Source organism: Micromys minutus (assembly GCF_963924665.1).
Source record: "Micromys minutus genome assembly, chromosome: 10".
NCBI classification, from domain to species: Eukaryota; Metazoa; Chordata; class Mammalia; order Rodentia; family Muridae; genus Micromys; species Micromys minutus.
Window position 1 is genome coordinate 60,757,634 of NC_137979.1, and position 20,076 is coordinate 60,777,709.

The window sequence follows — 20,076 nt, forward strand, 5'->3', positions numbered from 1 at the left end:
AGTCAGACACACACACACACACACACACACACACACACACATTGAAAAATGGCTCAGTCATGGGGCAAGAGCCCTCCGGAGATGACCTCTGGGGTACAGAGTCCCCAGTTGCCCTGAAGATAAGAGCCCTAGCCAGACACCTCCCCCAACTCCAGGCATAGAGACACAGCTGCACAGGGAGGGACTTTTATTGTGTAAAGTGGCCGATTGTACAGAGCAAAGATTGTACTGACACAGGGGAGGCAAGGGAGACCCAGAGGCCAAAGCTGGGGCTCGTAGAGTGTGTGACTCCTACCACTCAGGCCACAGGGACACCGACACCTTCCAGGGTCCACCAGCCAGGCAAATTCCCCCGACCAGAGCACCCTCGATACCCTACTCCAAGCCCCTGAAGCACACTCCACAGCCTTGCTTCATAAGCTACCAGCCTCGAGCCTCCTTGGCCAACAGCTCAGCCACGCCTTCCCCACGGGTGCAGGCAGGAGAAGGCCTGGAACAGCAGTCTCAGACTAGGTGGCCAGGACTCCCATGGGGCAGCACATGGTTCCTGTTTGAGAAAACCTATTAGGGCACAGTGACCTGGCAGCTTCTGAGGGCAGGCAGCACAAGAGCAGGTCTTGAAGGAGGAGCCAGAGAGGGCAGGGGTTCTGATGGGGTTGCATCTCTAGAGACAAGAGGCTCCTAGGAGAACAGCCTAGACTCAGGGGGGCACTTTTACAAAAAACTCCCTGTTGTCTCCAGCCACAGTGGACACCTGGGACCTGCCATCCAGGACCAACCATTCTGCTTGCCCCGCACTCTGATAATAGACCTTTGAGCTCAGAACAATGGGTTTGAGGAGCAGTGGGGACTAGAACCAGCTCTCCGGGCCCCATTCCCTCGGGTGTCCATCCTCACACCCGCTGGATCTCAAACAGCTTCACGTCAGTGTCATACCAGATGGGCGGGTCCACATTCCTACAGAGGGAGGGCACTGTCACCTTCTCGAAGGGGGTACCTTGTAGGCCTCCCCACCCAGGGAAGAGCCAGGTAGCTACAGGGCCCCCACCCATCCTGATGCCCTCAGCCTGGTTGATTGGACATTAGCCCCGCTATGGTTTAAGGAATCCAGAGCTAAGGCCCTTGTGGGCAGTCTCAAGTAGACATCCAGATCCACCCCAGGCTGTAACATCCCCACCCCTCACAGGGCCTACCTCAAATAGATAACGCCCCACATGTAGGTACGGAACCACATGGCAGTCCCTGAGTTCGCCTGGTACTTGCGGATAAGGATGGGGTGGGGCACAGGCAGAAGCCCCACTAGGGTGCCATGCTGCAGGAACCTCAGGATCTCAGACTCATCCGTCAGACCCCTGGAGAAAAAGGTGGGGCCTCCAGCATGCACACAGGTGCTCCACAACACACCCACCCCTAACCTGGGCTGTCCCCTCTCTCCATGGCCACCTGCCCGCCCGGCTTCTGGACTCACTTGTCAATGCAGATCTTCTCCACCTGGGGAACCAGGACCTGCAGAAGACGCATGATGGTCTGCAGTGGCAGTTTTGACTTCCAGGACAAAATCTGGGAGAGACACAACCAGAGTTATGGAACAGGCTTGTCCTGGACCCAGAGCCACAGGCCTGCTTCCCCTAGGCACAGCATGGCCTGCACCAAGCAGGGCCTGCAAAGGGGAACTGTTGCTAATGGGAAGGGCCAGGCTATGCTGAGCTCAGCCACAGGCCAGCTGCTGGGCCTCGTGCCTTCCGGAAGATATGTCCCCTTCCGGAAGATATGTCCCCTTCCGGAAGATATGTCCCCTTCCGATGGCTGGATGTCACGATCATAAGGTTGTTTATTATGCCCATCCAGGGTAATCAGTGGGGCTCGAAGGAAACACACGGGAGGGGGGTGGAAGCGATTTGGGGAGGAACTCAGCAAGGGTAATTAACAAAGGGATTGGTTATATGGGCAACTCCTGAAATGTGCAGACAGGAGGCAAGGTCATTCCACCGGAAGGGCAGTCTCCAGCGTGGTCAAAAGTCTTTGGTTTGCATCAGATCCTATTACAGATGGTTGGGAGCCACCACGTTGCTAGGAATTGAACTCAGGACCTCTGCAAAAGCGGCTCTTACCCTCTCAGCCATCTCTCCAGCCCCCGTCTTTGGTTTTCTTATCCTAGTCTTTCCCAAGCCGGAGCTCTGACAGCCCCTGCCCAGCGCCGTCCGCCCAAACCCAAGCTCCAGATCCTCCTCCAGCTGTGCCCCTCACCCAATCTGATGTTGGGTTCCACTGGCCACTGGCTGATGCATTGGACAATCGCCGCTGCTCTCTCCATGTTTGACTGGGCTCCTGTTTCCCAGAAAGAAATGAAAGTGACCAGGGAAGGAATGGATACAAACAGAGACAAAAGTTCAGCCATAAAGCAACATGTCTCCTCAGGCCCCACTACAGGACTGGGGTTGGAGGGTGCTACACAAGAGGGTTGGTTCATACCTATACCCTTTGCCCTGGGCCCAAGGGCCAGTCTAGCCCAACCCAGCCCAGTGACAGCTTTAGGGCCAGGGGCTGACAGAGAGGGCAGGGTAAAGGCCAGCCTCAGATAAGGCTGATGGATGAGAAACCCGAAGGTCACAGGGCTTTGCTGTAACCGATAAACAAAAGGGAGAGGTCTGTGAATGGGCCCCTCTCCCTCTGGCTTAGCGATGCCAGCCCCGATTCCTTTGTTCTAACATGGTGACCCCAGAGCGCCCCAGCCTTAAACAATCCCACATTTCAGGGTTCAGACAGAAAGAAAATAAAGTGACACTCAGCACCATCCCAAGTGTTCCCAGTACCTACCCCCTCAGACGGGCTGCCTTCTGCTGAGCTTTGCTGGGATTCGGGCTCTAGAGACCGCAAAGTACCATCCTCTGATACCTGGGACTTCTCTGTCAGTTTGTCGATGCCTGGGTGGGACACAGGAAGGAGAGGGGGACATGACATAGTACCCTTTCTGGCCTGGTAAGCTGAGGGCTCCCCATTCACAGATGAGGTACCTCGGCTTCCAAGACAGAAATGACCCCTGAGATCACACCCACCCCCTGACAATGCACTGCCAGCCAAGCCCCACACTCTCCTAGCCTGACAGCATCCAGACCTGGAGTGGCCACCAGGCTAGTCTTTAGGGTGCCTGGTTCTGCAGGGGCGGCAGGGCGAGAGCCCTCCATGGAAGCACCCTCCTGGGAACCGGCACGGGACAGGGGCTCCGGTGTCCTCCGCCGCCGCTGGAGAGCCTTGTGGATGGACGGTGGGTCAGTGGGCAGGTTGGCCAGCTGGTGGAAGACTCCACGTTTGCGGATGATGGCATAGACCAGGTTGGAATTGCCTGTGGGAGAAACATGTCTGCCCTCAGAGAAGCCGTTTTTCCTTCCCCCTCCACATCTGGGCTGGCTTCCAGGACCAGAGGGCAGTTTGTGAGACAGGAAGACGTCTTCCCCAAGGGTAAGGACTGGACGGGGTGTCCAGAGAGGGAGTGGGGCAGACCCGGCTGTATGGGTATCAGTGGCAATAGTGGATGGTTAGGCTTTTGGAGATACTGAGAAGTTAGGTTGTGATGATGCCTGAAGTTAGGCTGTGGGGAAACAGCTCAGCCCTGAGCTCCTCAGCATCCTTCTTATGGTGTCTTGAAATCCCCTTGTAGCTGAGCACTCCTTGGGTATCATCCGGCATGGTGGGATAGCCAGAGCCCTACACCAATCCAACATTAAACATGTAACCCTCTCAGTGAGCCACAGGGACGTCCAGGAGGACACTGTTGTATGCGTCTGTGCTCCATCATCTCCCTCCGAGTTCCCACAGCTGTCAGGGGAAGATGAGACGCTTTGCAGAACTCTCAGTGCCCCCATCTACCTGTCTAGTCCTGTGTCACACCATAGTGCTGTTAGCTTAACATCCGCCACAGGACCTTTGCACATGCTTTTCTGCCCACACTTCTCTCATCCATCACTCATATATACACCTAAATTTTACGCATTTTGGAAATAGTAACAGTAATTGATAATATTTGCTGTGCCAAGTTCTTTTTGTGAATTATTAAGCCTTTCGATATCCTCTAAGAGAGGGCTTTTTTTCTAATTATTTAATTAATTTATTTATTTTTTGAGAGACAGGGTGTCTCTGCGTAGCCCTGGCTGTCCCGGCACTTACACTGTAGACCAGGCTGGCCTCCAATTCAGAGACACACCTGCCTCTGCCTTCCAAAGGTCGTGATTAAAGATGTGTGCCCTGCAAGAGGGACTTATGGCAACCTCATTATGAGCCTCTTACAGATGAGGGACCAAGGCTTAGAGACTGACATGCTCATGGCCACAGAGCGCATGGTTGGTGAGGCCTAGATTTGTCCCTGTGACACTGGTAAGGCACCTGTGTGACAGTCAGCAGGGCTCTTCCCACTCTGAGTTGTCCAGCCAATCAATTCTAAATGAACTCTTTTGTTCAGTGGGTAAGGTTGTTGGCCTAAGGCCCCGCCCCCTGTGACTGCGACTCCATGCCCGGCTGTGAGCTCCAAAAGGGACAAGGCGCACCTTGATTCCCCACTGCATGTCCTTATACCCAGGTACACTGCAGGTGCTCAATAAGTGCACAGGCAGAACGCCTGGGCTGGGACTTCCTCACACAGGGGCTCGGGCCAGCGTCTCACCATCAAACTGGTACTGGATAATGTTGTTGAAGACCTCCAGGAGGAAGAAGACCAGGTGGTGGTTCTGGGACGCTGAGAAGAGGAACCAGGTGGTAGAGAAGGCCTCCAGCAGGTGCAAGAGCTTGTTGGCAGTCACCATGGACAGGCTCTTGAGGTAGGGTGACACTGTAAGGGAGGAGCCAGCTTGTTATGGGCCATCCCTGCAGATGGCAGGCCAGGGTGGAGTAGTTCACCTCCACTGCCCCCCCAGCCCCGGAGAGGCCCCCGGAGACTTTGAGGCTCCAGTGTTCCCACTGCCCCATAACCTCAAAAGCACACTCAGCTCGTCTCTTCCGAGCTTCTCCCCAACTGAGAGGGAAGAACAATTAAAAAAAAAAATCGGAGTTTAGAGAAGGTTATAAACTGAGCCACGTTCCCCTGCAATAAAATGACAGAACAGGGGTGCTAACTGGGGACGTGACATCCTTCAAGAGTGACATGATGCTGTCACTAGATATATATTGCTCAGCGCAGCTTCCTGACTGCGGTCAGAAAGGAAACTGTGGCTTGACCTGTGTGCAACCCTGCTGTCTGCCTTTTCTCCCGGTTCAGATGAAGGTCCCAGAGGATGGGAACAGGGACTTTCTTGTTTACAGAGGCATTCTCAAAGCTGGCCTTGCTCATCAGGGTCTCAGTTAGGACTTGTAAAATAGAATCAAGGTACAAAGCCCAAAACCCAGCAAGAGCCTGTAGGTCCCCTGAGTCGCCCCAGACACTCAGAAGTTCAAATCACATCAAGATCAGTTTGTACTGTTAACCTGACACAACTCACAATCACCTGGGAAGAGAACTCAGTGAAGAATTATCTAGATTGTTAATTGAAGTGGGAAGATCCACTATGAATGTGGCAGCACCATTCCCTATGCTGGGCCCTGGACAGTTAAGAGTAAAGAAAGATGGCTGAGTATATGCAGCTAGCCAGGCAAGCAATGATCTGTTTGCTTCGCTGTTCCTGGCTATGGATGTCATGTGAATAGCTGCTTTGGTTCCTGCCTTGACTTACCCTCCCTGCTCAATGATGGGTTGTAATCTGGAATTATAAAACAAATAAACTTAACGGGCATTTGTTACAGCAACAGGGATGTAAACTAGACCCATCAATGAACCAACTGGCCAAAAGACATCCACAAAAGTCATTCTGTTCCAGCCTACTGCTACCCACCTTGTTGGGCCCCCAACCCCAGACAAGCTAAACCCTCCTGTCTTTTTTTCCCAGAGAACAAGCAGCCTCTCAATATTCCCACACTGTAACTGTGACAGCCCAAACCTTTACCACCAATAAATAGCTGGCAGCTACATGGGGCCATTAAATGTCTGCAATATAGCCAGGCTCAACTGAGATGTCCCACAGGAACAGGCACATGCACAATTTTGAAGACTGGGTATGAAACAGAACATAAACTACCTCGATGATTTTTATAGTCTACTCATATGTAATTTAATATTTTTAATTTAGTGATTAGATAAGGTATATTCTAAAGATTTGTTTTAGAAGTTGTTTTGATTGTTGTGTGTATAATTTGTATATGTGAAGGTCACAGGACAACCTTTGGGGAGCCAATTTTTTCCTTTCACTATCATGCCCGTCTTGCATGGCAAGAGCTTTTGCCTGCTGAGGCATAGGCGCTCTGTCCCTGTTCCCCCATACACTGAACTAGAAAGCTTGGCTGTAATACGTAGCTTCCTATTCCAGCTCATACACCCCGGGGACTGGTGGCTGGTGGACCTGCGCCACCTGCTGGTAATCAGGGGGAAGGTAGGCTTTAGGCTCCTACCGTTGACCACAATGGTGAGCAGGCAATCGAAGAGGGGTTGCAACCGCTGATGACCGCTGGTGATGATTTTGTGGAATACCTGTGCAGGGAGAGAGAGGGACCGCATGAGTTTCCCACCACCTCCAGACCCGGCCAAGAAGAGAATGTCACCCCAAACCCCCAGGGCTAACCATGCACACCCCCTTACCACAATGAGCAAGTCTGCGTGTGTGCCCGTGAAGACGGGGATGTCCATGGGCACGCGCACTGAGTAGGGCTTGTTCAGCCGTACCCCAAAGTTCCTCTCCCCACTCAGAAGCAGCAGGATGAAGACCCCGATATGCATCAGGCCGACCCGGGCTGGGGTATATAACACAGGAAGTGTCACACAGAGCAGGGAGGGGAGGAGAGAGGGGAGGAGCAAAGATCCATCTTCAGGGGTTCGAGGAAACCCCGTGTTGGAGGTTAGGAGTTAAAGGTAACCCCCTATGGGAGGTCAGGGCACCAGGGTTGAGCATCTGTGAGGTAGGACAGACTGACTGGACCCCACCCGAAATTAAGACCCCATATCTACCCACATCACAGGCCCACTACTGTCTCGTACATTGATCTGCCCGGGCGTCATTGAGAAAATAGAGGATGGGAACCAGGATATCCAGCACGTCACTGCTCTTCAGTACAAAGAAGAGGAATTTCTAGGGACGAAAGAGGGACAGGTGGGCTGCATCAGTGAGAGGACTAGCTCTGCCCCACCTTCTCCCACCTAGGCTGTGGAGGCTCAGATGCTACCCCAGTCCTTGGACTCTGGACCTTCACTCATCCATCAGCAAGGTTCCCTCGTGACTGTTGCTGGGCCCTGGGGTTCACTCACCTTGTTAAAGTCACAGAGTTTCCAGAAGAGAACAAGCAACTCCTGGTGGAACTGGATTTTCTTTGTGGAGTTGGGAAGGTAGGTCTGGAGCAGGGGGTTAGACAGGAGCCGAGCTATCCCCTTGAGGATAAACTGGAAGTCCTAAGAGGAAAAGAAAAACCCCTTTCCAATCCAGCTCCCTCCAGCTGTACCCCTATAAATGGCTCCTCATTCTCCCATAGCCTTGCCAATCTGCAGAGCCCAGATGACCTAGGTTTGGGTATTCCTGCTAGTACCCTGAGGCAAAGTTCAGCCTCTGGCCCCCTCTCCAGCACATCAGAAGATTCCCTATGCAAGGCTTTGGCTCCTGGCAACGCCCAGATGGGCCCCTGAACTAGGCTCCCTGACCATCTAAACTCTTGTTGACAGCTGCTGTCCTTCTGCTCCTCCCTCATCCCCATCACACAGAAGTCCTCCCCATAGAGCTGTCATCATTCACACACCACAAGCTGGGCTGTGCTCAACTTTGATCTTCATGGGGCGGGACATAGAGTCTCCTGTAGCCCAGGCTAGCCAAGAGAAACCCGGAACTTCTAACCCCCTCCGCCCCGGCCTCCACTTCTCGGAGGCTGGCTTTTCAGTCATGCACCACCACGTGTGACGCTGAGATGAACGGGGGCTTTGTGTGCATCAGGCGAGTGCTCCGCCCATTGAGCCACACAGTCCCCGCCCCAACTGCCACAGCCATTGCGGAAGGTGGGAAGCCAGAATCGCTCCTGCTGTGCCTAACTCACCTCCTCCCGATGAATGCGGGACAGGTAGTTCACGAACAGGTTCTCAGGCCCTGGAGGCTGCCAAGGGGAGGAGCTTTGGTGAGCAGATCCCTGGCTCAGGTCTGCCTGGGTAGCAGCCGTGAGCTTTCCAAAGCTGGACACCCCCAGGCACACCCCGAGGTGCCTATGGTGTGCTTCTCACCCAGGGCCTGTGCTAATGGAGGTGCCCAGCCCGCTCTCCCTCCGGTCCTTACATCGGCATCATCCATGGCAGTACCCGTGGTGGTGCCGTCCACGGTGGGGCTGGTGCTGGTGGCACTGTCGTGGTCCAAGGTGACAATAAGCACCTGAGCAGCCTCCTCCACCAGGGGCTCCCGGTAATCCGAGAAGAGCAGGTGGTTGTAGGGGATCCCGTAGCCCACAGGGTCATAGGCACACACGGTGTTGAGGAGTGAGGTGAAGAGAGGCAGCGCATGTCTGCAGGAGAGCACAGAGAGGCTGCTGGGATGCTCCCTCCGGCCTGCCTCTCCAGCCACGGCCACAGGGGTCGCCAGAGACGGGGAGCTGTGCTGTCAGGCAGTCGGCTGGGATCTAGGATGCCCTCCCTCTCCATGCATGCAGCCGACTCTGACCAGGGCCAAGCTGGGCCAAGAGCACGGGAGCTGGTTACACGGATGAACTCCTTGTGGAGAGTGTGCTCACGCCCTTCTCATTGCTTGGGGTCACACACCCTCCATTGGGGCTTCAGGCAAGAGGTTAGACGAACAAGGAAAAGACAGCTTCCCCTTGGGGAGCTGAGCCCAGCTCCCTCTCCTAGCTCCCAGGACACAGGATAGATGTCAGGGTTCAAACTCCTCATCTCACACGTGAGATCTAAGAGGTTAGGCAGGCAAGCGACAAAAGGCTGCCGTGAGCCTGGCACAGCTCTGATTGCGGCCAGAGTTGGAGGGGCACTTGAGAGCCCTCCTCTCAAACGTGGGGATTAAAAAGCAGGGAACCAGCAAAACCCAGAGGAGGGGAGCCATGTCATTCGGGGATCGGATTCAGAAGGAGGAAGGTTAAAAGTTTAGAATACTAATGCCTGTGTCCACACAGGGCACAGCTGGGTGTGCGCTTTAAGTACTCTGTCCCAGGGATGGCTGTGTGGCACCCACGTGTACTCGTAAGTGTCCCCATATTCCTCGGGTGCCTTGCACGATCCAGGCTTCTCCATCTATCAGGATGGTCCTCAGACCCTCTTCTCCACCCAGTGTCCCAAAGGGCAACCACAGCCACGTGTGGCTGGCAGCTGAGTGAGTACTATTGAGTGGGTGGCCCAGCTGAAGCACGCTGGCAGTATCAGCCACACACTGGATTCGGGGAAAAGAAGCATGAGAAAAGGAAATCCATACCGAGTTAAACAAAATAGATACGTTGCCTTCCTTTTGTTTTGCTTTTGGGACAGGGTCTTATGTACCACAGGCTAGCCCAGAACTCACCAGGAGCCAAGGATAACCCTAAACGTCTTGATTTTTCTGCCTCTGCCTCCAGAATGCTAGGATTCCAGCCGTGTGCCGCCACAACCAGTTCATCCAGGGCTCCCTGCGTACTAGACAAGCACTCTACACACAACGCTACATCTCAAGACCCTCACACTATATTTCTACTAAACAATGTGGCTCTAGATGGAAGGCCTGGATCTGAGCCCTGGAGCCCCCAGGAGGTTTGGGGCCCTGCTAGTATGGCTAGGAAGACCCAGGTTCAATTCCCGGCACCCACATGACAGATCACAACTATCCGTAACTCCTGTTCCAGGGGATCCGACACCCTCACACAGTCACGCATGCAGTCAAAACACCAATGTGCATAAAATAAAAATCCTTTTTAAATGTATGTCTAAGTTACAGTTTCATGCCACCAGGGGGCAGCACATCTCAAACAAAAACCATCAGGGCTGGCACTGGGTTCCTAGAGAACCAGACTAGAAGAGCCAGCCACCTCTTACCTGTTCTCTGTGGAACAAAAGAACTGAACCCAGGGGTTGGTGCTGCCACTTTCTGGAGATGGGGGCAGGTACATGGCCTCAGAGAAGCATGTCAGCAGTAACTTCAGCAGTTCCATCCTGCAGGAGGGATGAAAAAGGCTACATTAGAACCCCAGTCTCGCTCTAGAAGGGGTTCCAAGGTCCAAGGAGGGGGCGTAACGGGGGGGGGGGGAGATGACCCCTGCTCCACCCTGTAAGGCCGAGGAGGGATGGTAAGAGGGCTTTGTCTTTTTAGAAGACCCTGTGGGACCAGCTCACCGGTTCATGTCGTGGATGTAGTTGGGCTGGGGGGAATGGGCAAAGCCCACACCAGCCTCCCAGATGTATTCACAGCTGTCCAGTGAATGGACATCTTCTGCTGAGTCCTAGAAACAGAAAGTGGTTGCAGGGAACGGGTGTGTCACAAAGCAAATAGCACCGTGAGGTAGGCCCTGACTCCCCAGGCTTCCCACTGTTGTCCCGAATTGCAGCAACATACCCCAGTAGTCTCCTAAGGTCAGCCCTCCCCTCCCTTGTCAATCTCCGAATGGACAAGGAGAGAAGCAAAGGCTGTTGGGAGTTTTTTAGAAACTAGTTCTCCTTCAGCCTTGCATTGATTCTTTTACTTGCTGAGTTCAGTCTGAGGCAGGGAGGGGAGGTAGGGAAGGTTGGGGGGGGTGAGGGGAGAAAGTATTCCTGGTAGAATCCCTGAGTCGCAGCCCTGCATCCCTCCCACCTCAAGCAGAGAAGACAATAGGCGCTTGTGTGCTGCTGCCTAGGAGACAGGGGCAGGCTGGACACCAGCTGGCTCCTCTCCAACGGTACAACCCCCTAGCCCACCCAGGATACGTATGCTTAGGAGGCCTGCCCTCTGAACCACCTCCCCCGCCCCACACCCTGCACCCAGGGGAGCCTTAACTCCGCTGGCCCCAGCAGGATCCAGCCTGGGTGTCTCACCACATCGTTCCTCCGATGGTTCTGCACAGTGAAGTCTGGGCAGAAGAGCAAGTCAGCAATGGCCAGGAGCAAGGACTCAGCCAAGGGACGGGCGTTCTCATCTTCCTCACCCTGCTAAGGATGTAGGCTGCTCAGTGGATGCTGGCCAAAGAGAGGTGGCCCCAGGGCTTGAGGGTGTTATAGACAAGGGACTGGGTCTCAGCAGGCGTGTGTAGACAGAGGGAGGAAGGAAGAGAATGTGGAAGGAAAGAGGAAGTAACTTCCTGCTTACCCCAAACCTCCCTTATGTTTAATCTATACACACCAAGAAAACTGACTGTTTCCATGTTACGTTCTGTTCTACATGTACTTTATGCTTATGGTAACTAGTAAGATTTCAATGCATACTATCAAACCTCTAAAAGAATCAAGTACTGACAAAAATATATTCATATAACGTTATGCCAAAATGCCTTTAAAAATCTGTACATGTCTCTCTCTCTCTTTTTTTAAATAAAGTTGAAAGAGGAAAAAAATAAAGGAAAAAAAAAAAAACTGGAAACAACCCAGATATCTCTCACCTGAAGAATAAAAAGTAAAAAAAAAAAAAAACCCCAGAGCAGATGGGGTCTGGGAGAAGACAGTATGGTCCTTCTAAAGTCCTAGTTGCTGGGCCCTTTCCCTGCACCCCTGGTCTAGGCTGTAGGAGGCAAGAGGTCCCTCAGGAGGGAAATTGAGAGCCTGAAAAGTTGCTACTGACTCCTTCCCCCTCAGTGGTACCCTACCCCTAGTCCCCATCCCCACACTTCCTAAATACAGGTGCCTCTACCAGGGTCCTCCCACCTCACCCCACCCCTGGCCAGGCCCACAGACCCCTCCACGCCCTGCCCCGGGCACTGTGGACCAGAAGAAGCCTCTCCAGTCGGGGTCCTCGAAGATGTAAGGTAGCACTCGGGTGAGCAGCCGACTGCAGTTCAGGACGACCTGTTTCTCCTTCTCTGAGTGGCAGCCACTCTCCGCTCCTTGCACCAGCTTCTCCACAGCCTGTGGGGACAGACAGCAAGGGAAGAGTATGTGAAGTAGCCAGGCTCAGGCCACCCTGGCTGCAGAGGTCAGCTAGCTCAGGGAGGTTGTGACCTGGAAAAATCCAGCCCAGAGCAAGAGAGCAGAGTCCTCATCTCTGGATCACAGGATGGCCGAGACCTCATCTGTGGTACCCCTCTCTTAAGGAGTCTGTACCCATACTTGGGTACATCTTATTTTCTTCTGAGAGCCCCATCCTCTCCTAATCGTTTTGTTTAACCCTTCATAAAAGTACCCTTTTAAAAGGAGAGACACAGACAGACAGACAGACAGACCAGGGCTGGAAGGGTGGCTTTGCTGTTAAGAAGACATTGTCTAACCACATTTGGTTGCCCACATCTTTACACCCAGCACTCGTAAGCCAGAGACGGTGGGCATGAGTTCAAGGCCAGCCTGGTCTATATAGTAAGTTCTAGGGCATCCAGGGCCTCAATAAAAATGAAGCAAACAACAAGACAACAACAATAAAACCCAACTTGTTGCCAAGGACCCAGGGTTCAGTTCCCAGCACCTAGATGGTGTCTCACAACCATCCATTCCTCTAGTTCCAGGGAATACAACGCCTTCTTTGCTCTCCTCTTTTCACGTAGTATATATAAGTACACTGCAGCTGTCTTCAGACACACCAGAAGAGGGCTTCAGATCCCATTACAGATGGTTGTGAGCTACCATGTGGTTGCTGGGAATTGAACTCAGGACCTCTGGAAGAGTAGGCAGCACTCTTAACCACCGAGCCATCTCTCCAGCTTCCTTTTGCTCTCCACAAGCATCAGGGATGTACATGGAACATATAGATTCATTCAGGCAAAACATTCGTGCACATAAAATAAAATAAATCTTGAAAAAAAAATTAAAAGGCCTCATTTGTAATAGAGAAACCTCTGTTTGGAGGCTGGAACACCTCACGGAGAGAGCTAAGTGAGGTATTGTGCGGAAAGACAGGATAAAGCTCTCCTAAATGGTGGCTGCTGTGGTTACCTTTCCCTCACCGCCACCAAGGAGAAATGGAGGCAAAGAGACTGGCCATCTGGGACCTGTGGATGGGATGTTCCGAATGAGTGCCACATTTGTTCCCAGTAAGAGTGTCCTACTGTGAACTAGGCCATTCAGCCGCTCTGGGAAGGGTGGGAACAGCTGTGAGGAACCAGACAGCCCATACCTTGTAGCACAGGGTGGCCAAGTTAGAGGGTGACTCCTCTCGCACAGCCCGGATCTCTGCTGCCGGCACCAATGCAAAGACATCCTGCACCGAGGTGGCTGTATCTGCCCAGAACTGGTCCCAGAAAGCATTGTCGGTGGCTTCCACAGGCTACAGGGGAATACAGTGTCCAAAGTTACACAACCTTTCCCAACAGAGTCACAGATGAACCTTGGCAGCAGGGAAGCCATAGTGACTATCCTCCATCCCAGCCAGCATCCAGGAGCCTCCTCATCTGGACAAGGGACCTTATTCAGCTGCCGCAAGATAGGTGTGCATGGACAAGGGTCCTCTAGGTTCCAAAGCCCACTGTGTCCCTGAGAGTCTGTGCATCTCTGATTAAGTCCCTATCCTCCCCTGAAAGAGAAGCTGACATCCTCACCAGGCCGCATCCCAAGGCTTACCCGTAGGCCCACCCTATTTACACTCACCAATGATGTCTTCGCACAAGCAACCCTTTCTCAGCACATCCAGCAGTGCCAGACCCACCCACCCTCACATGCTCCTCTCCGCACCCAGTGCTGGTCCATGTTGTAGCTCCAGCCTCCAAATCGAACCCCCCTCTAGTGCCCCCACCCCATGCAATGGTCGTATCACAGTGCCTTCACATAAAAGCCTCTGGGGCTCCCCATCGTCTGCTGGATCAAGTTAAAACATCAGCTCAACACTTAACCAAGATCTTAAATACCTCTTGAAGCTGGGGTATTTAAGTTCAGTTGATAAGAGTCCTTGTGTAGGGTGCACAAAGCCCTGGAGCGAATCTCAAGCACCATGTACATTAGGATGGGGGGTGAGGGTCTGTAATCCCAGCACTTGGGAAAATCAGAAGTACAAGGTCATCTGCAACTACATAGTGATTGAGTTCAAGGACCGCCTGGGATTCACAGACCTCGTGTCAAACACACACAGACACACATTCCTGTATTTACTACCCCTGGACATAACCCCACAGTAAATTTCTTCTGTCTTGCTTGGGCTGCCCTCATTTCCCACAACACTCTTTTCATTTCAGCAGTAATTACAAAGTCCTACAGGTTTGGGGCTTGAGACATGGCTCAAGTAGTAAAGGGGCTTGCCACCAAGCCTGATGACCTGAGTATTGAACTGAGTATCAGGAATGGACCAACTTCTACAAGTTGTCCACATACATGACCTTGAACCAATGCAAACCTTCCTCATATACACACAAGTACACACAGAGAGAGATTATTTTTTATTTATTTAATTTTTAATGTTAACAGCACACACCTTCAATCCCAGCACTTGGGAAGCAAAGGCAGCCCGACCTCTGTGAGTTTGAGGCCAGCTTGGTCTACATAGTGAGTTCCAGGACAGCCAGGGTTACATAGTGAGAGCCTGCCTCAAAACACACAAACTAAGGTGATAAACAAAGTCTCAAAGGTCCTATTGAGACAAGCTATTATTATAATATATAATATATAATATTATATATTAAAAATACATGTAGTTGGGCTGGAGAAATGGCTCAGTGGTTAAGAGCACTGACTGCTCTTCCAGAGGTCCTGAGTGCAAATCCCAGCAACCACATGGTGGCTCACAACCATCTGTAATAGGATCTGATGTCCTCTTCTGGTGTGTCTGAAGACAGTGTACTTACACATAATAAATAACTTAATTAATTAAAAAAAATACATGTGTTTATGGGAGCTGGAGAGGCAGCTGAGTGGCTAAGAGAATGTGCTGCTCTTCCAGGGGATTCGGGTTTAGTTCTCTGTAACTCCAGGGATCTGATGCCCACTCCTGGCCTCTGCAGACATGTGTAGACACTTGTGGCATGCACAGAAAGAAATACACATACATAAATATGAAAATTTAAAATATATAACATATGGTCTTTGAATCATAAGACAGTCATACAGGTAAATGACCAAGGCAACCAGTTTCCACGGTCAATTTCAATTACAGAACTCCTCCTCTGTGATGGATAGTTTGGTGCCAATTTGATGCAGGCTGGGGTCATTTGAGAAGAGGGAACCTCGATTATAAAAATGCCTCCAGCTGGGCAGTGGTGGTCCACGCCTTTAATCCCAGCACTTGGGAGGCAGAGGCAGGTGGAGCTCTGATTTTGAGGCTAGCCTGGTCAACACAGTGAGTTCCAGGTTAGGCTAAATAAATAAATAAATAAATAAATAAATAAAAGAAAATGCCTCCATTAGATCAGGCTGTAAGCAAGCCTTGGGGGCATTTTCTAAATTGGTGACTGATGGGGGAGGGCCTAGTTCATAGTGAGTGAGTCATCCCTGAGCTGGTGCTCCCAGGTTCTGTAAGAAATCAGCCTGAGCAAGCCATGGGGAGCATGGTGGTGGTATTTCATGCTCCTGCCTGGGAACCTCCAGCCCCAACTTCTACACATCACATTCCTGACTCATGTCTAGACCACTCACCTCACAGCCCAGCAGCCCAGCACTGCCCCTGCTCTCGGAGTTGAAGCAGATGGAGCTGAGATGCAGAAGCTGAATCCTGACAAGGCTGAGGGCCAGGGGGGCTGCCCAAACCCAAAGCTGGGGCAGCAGGCTTCACCGAAGTGCTCACCCTCTCCCTCCACTCCATTCTGGGGAGCCCCAGGGAAACTTGTGGCGGCACCCTCAGTCCCAGAACTGGTAGAGCAAGTTAGCCGAAGGTAAACAAAGGCCAAAGGAGAGGCCCTGGAGCTGGAGTTTGTTGGACCTCAGCCTCGCCAGCCATCTGATACACAGGGCAGTGGAGGACAGGATCAGGAGACCCCAGTCCTGGTGGCCTGGAGCCAGAGTGCAGTGGGAAAGGACAGCTCAGAAAAAAGGCCTGTGGAGCCCCCTCATCGGGAGCACCTTTGGAAATTTGCCACCTCTAATACTCTGACCCACCTCCCACATAGTCTGCATCCCTTAAAGGGGTGGAAGCCCCACTAAATACAAATGGTGCTGACCACTGACCTAGTTCAAGCGTCACCTCGGGACTGAAATCCAAATGAGACTTAAGAGGCACCTTAACCTAAGTCTAACCTAGGAGCAGAGGAGAAAACCCCTTCTTAAACAAGCATTTGTCTTTCTGCTCACCCCTACTTTTTTCTTGTAGCCAGGACTAGCCTAGAGTTCTCTGTGTAGACCAGGCTGGCCTTATAATCATAATCCTCGAATCTCAGTCTCCCAAGTCCTGGGATTACACCATACCTAGCTGTGGAAATCAAACACCCACATCTTCACATCCCCCCCCTCCAGTCTCTCTCATTATAGAGACCTTATGATTCTTAGCCTCAGCTTGCACTTCCTTCTCTGAGCCCACTGGGCCTTAGGCATTTACATTGGCTGAGGGACCAGCTGTAGCTTTGAGATTTTTTTAATTTTATTTTTTATTTATGTGTATGTGTGTACACATACATGAGGGTGTCCCTAGAGACCAGAAGAAAGGGTTGGATCTCCCCAGAGCTAGAGTCATAAATAGTTGTTAGCCACCCAATGTGGGGTGCTATGAACCTAACTCTTCATCGGAAAGAGTAGCGGGCCCTCTTAACCACTGAGCCATCTCTCCAGCCCCAAGCTGAGGCTTTAACAGTCTCCTCCTGGGGTGGGGGTGGTAAGGGGTAAAACCAGCATTGAGCTAGCCCAGTAAGGATGAGATGGCCTGACAAGTATTATTCTAGTCACACACACATGTGCATGCGTGTGAACACACACCTATCAGCTGTTACCCTAGCCTGCGGCAGAGCATCCTCAAAGAAGCGGGATCTGGGGGAGTCTCTGACCTGTAATGCCCCTCTCTGGGGCCCCAGCCAAGTGCGGAAAGAGTCAAGAATGTGACTGGCCTCAGAGTTAGGGTTAAGCCCTGCCCAGGGCTGGCCAACAGAGCAGGAAGAAAACAGGATACAGGGCAGGAAGGCAGGGAAAGCTGACCTGCAAGAGCTCAGGCCCAGGCTACAAGAAGGGGTCTGCTTGTCTGCTGTCACATTCACAGCCTCTGAAGGCATAGAAGTAAAGTCATCCTGTGGTCATCACACCCCTGGGGACACTGAATTCTGAGGCCCAGGAAGACACCTTTTAAGACCAGGTTCTTGAATCCTATGTGCTCAAGGCTTTGGCCCCGCCCACCTGTGAGAGTCCCATGCTTACAAGAAGGCCCACGGGCTAGTGAGAGGGCTCAGCAGTATAGGCACTTGGTAAAAATGCTTGGTAAACGTAACCTAAGTTCCATCCCTAGGATCCACACGGTGGGAGAAGAGAACTGACTCGCACAGTTGTCCTCTGACCTCCACACCTATCCCATGACACACATGTGTAGACACACACACACACACCAATAATAATAACGATATCAATTGAAAAGGAGGAGGAGGCAGATGGAAGAGGAGGAGGAGGAGGGAAAGGAGGAAGAAGAGGAGGGATAGGAGAAGGGGGAGGAGGGAGAAGAAGATGGAGGAAGAAGGGGAGTAACCCACACTGAGTCTCCAGTATACACTAAGCCTGGATCCAAGCAACTGCTTGTCTTCAACTGAGAACAGACTGTCTCAACCAGGTACAGACTTACTGGTGTATTTGGGGAGGGGTCCTAAGCAGATCACTGCCCACCTTTCTAGATCTAGGTTGGGTTCATCCCACATCCAAAGGATCTGCTGAGCCCACCGTACCACCTTTCAATAAGCCAGCTCCTCCCCAGGCTGGCAAACCTGGGAGACTCCCCTCCCTCTGTCACCCTTTCCTGCCACCCATAGACTACGGTCTCACTTCTGACGTTCCGGAAGCAAAGAGAAGAGGCTCTGGTTTTCGCCAAGTGCCTCTCAGACAGAAATGGGCTCTCTGGGGGCCCTGCAATCTTTCCTCAGCCTCTGACCTTTCCAAGGTGGGTAACAGGGAGTGGGAGTAGTGGTCTGCCCTCTGAGGCTGTGCCTGGCTGGGTGTGAAAAGACAGCTCTCCTGATCCCACTCACACTGGCCAAGAACAATATAGAGCTCAGACAACAGCAGGATGGGGGTGGGGTTCCAGATGGCTCTAGGTCCAGAGCCCTTTGACAGTCAGGGCCTTGGAGAGTGGCATGGCGGGGCATCTCCACAACCACAGCAGCCTGGTTCTAGCAATAAAGATCGAAGGGAGGACAGAGAAGGAACCTTTCTGGGTAAAGAGGTGTGTGCTGGAGACAGGTGGAGGCTTCCGTGACACTTGTAGACTCTGGTAAAAATGTGAGTGTGCACTGGGCTGGAGTTACCCAGGGCTCCCTCTCTCTCCAACAGACCAATGATAATCTCCTCATCCCCGAATCCCGAATCCCGATTCCTGGTGCCAAAAAGGACAGCCAATCAGCTCCACCGGGCCTGGAGAAGCCCCTGGATCATCACTAGCTGGAAAGCTGATTTCCCTAGGCCAGAGGACAGCTCCTCTTACCCAGCTGCCGCTGCCTGCCACTCTATGAGCTCCCAGGAAGACCTGGGCCTTCCTTGCCCTCAGGCATCAACCAGGGCCCAAAAAGGCCACCGCTGCCACAGCGCACCAGCTGTTTTCCCCGACCCAAGCAGGCGCCGGCCCGGCTTTGTTTGCATTGAGTCACCCGGGGCTATGCGTCCGGGACCATGGGCCCTGTGGGGCAGGGAGAAGAGTGGGACGATGGATGGGTAGGTGGGAGCGCGAAGAGGCTGGCTACGCCAGGCTGCGGGCACAGGGGGCGGGACAGGGGGCGGATAACGTTGTCGCTGCCGGTTCCAGGAGTAGGCACACGTCAGCCTAAGGTGGCAGCAGCAGTGCCCGGGAGAGTGTTCCCAGGGGAGAGTAGGCATAGGGTGGGCTCCCAGAGGCAGGGATGGAGCCCTAGTTACAAAGGAAAGGTCCCGTTCCGGTGCTGGTCTCAGCATCCCCCCTCTGGACTAGCCGGTCACACCACCCTCGGGTAAACCGTGTTCACCCAGCCCCCGGCCCTGCCCTGCCCCTTCCCCCCAGCTGGGCAGGTGGATGAAGAGGCTGGGCCCCCAAGCGCACCTGCGTCTTGGTGGTCAGCTGGATCACCGCCTTCCGGAAGTTCAGCTTGGAGTCTGCGGACCCCATGTCGATGGAGCCCGCTCCAGCCCGACCCCGGATTCCGACTCTGCCGCGGGCTCCGGCTGTGGCTCCAGCTCCAGCTCCGCAGCCCCGGCTGCTCTCCGGGGAGCAGAGCTGCGAACCCCGCCCGCCGCCGGCGTCGGCCCCGCCCCCTGTGGCCACGCCTTTGGAACCACCCCCACGAGGCCCCGCCTCTGCACCTGCCGTTCTGGCCTCGAAGATGGGGGTCTGGAGTTCTCCGTGGAACCCAGTTCCTGGTCCTTCTTTCTGCAACCGAGTGTTGTCTCCGCTCCATCTCCCCCTCCTGTCACTCAGTCCGCAAGACTGAAACCCCCTCCTGATATCGCATCTCCTGCCTCCACCTTCATTCTTCATTCCTACCTGCAGTCTCTCCCCCAGTCTTTTCTACCTGATGTTCATGTTTTTCTATTATTGTTACTAAGCTTGCTTGCTTTTTCTTTTCTTTTGTTTTCTTTTTGTTTGCTTCTCTTTCTAACCTATCAAATCCATGTGTCCGGCCTTACAGTTATTCTAACCACAGCTGCAGGCTTAGCCCTTGCTTGTGTGGAAGGATGGGCTGACTCTATCCCTGTTCTAGGAAGGCATCTCAGCACCTGCCTAGCAGTGAAAAAAATCCCTCCTGTCTTAACCCCTACCTGGGTCCCTGGCTTCCCTGAGAACTATGAAGTGCTCATATGAAGGGGCTCGCATTCACATCAGAGAGCCTGGTTTCAGAAGAAAGGAGTTACCTACCCACTGTATA

At 52.9% G+C, this 20,076-nt stretch overlaps 1 protein-coding gene across 2 annotated transcripts; it reads right to left on the reverse strand.

Annotated features, from left to right (window-relative positions):
* Nucleotides 1-218: 218 nt before the first annotated feature.
* Nucleotides 219-19,333, reverse strand: HID1 (HID1 domain containing). 2 transcript variants are annotated; one of them, XM_080924612.1, is made up of 19 exons: nt 19,254-19,333; nt 13,254-13,403; nt 11,885-12,055; nt 11,033-11,143; nt 10,355-10,461; nt 10,058-10,174; nt 8,328-8,550; nt 8,095-8,151; nt 7,322-7,462; nt 7,055-7,145; nt 6,659-6,810; nt 6,472-6,550; nt 4,658-4,822; nt 3,116-3,343; nt 2,818-2,924; nt 2,248-2,328; nt 1,469-1,560; nt 1,194-1,352; nt 219-957 (listed from the first exon to the last, which is right to left on the reverse strand). In XM_080924612.1, exons 1-19 carry the CDS (start codon nt 19,317-19,319, stop codon nt 894-896), a joined length of 2,361 nt encoding a protein of 786 aa, XP_080780738.1. In that variant the 5' UTR covers nt 19,320-19,333; the 3' UTR covers nt 219-893. The 2 variants fall into 2 exon arrangements, with proteins under 2 accessions (XP_080780738.1, XP_080780737.1); XM_080924611.1 differs by having other exon boundaries at nt 11,033-11,146.
* Nucleotides 19,334-20,076: the final 743 nt, after the last annotated feature.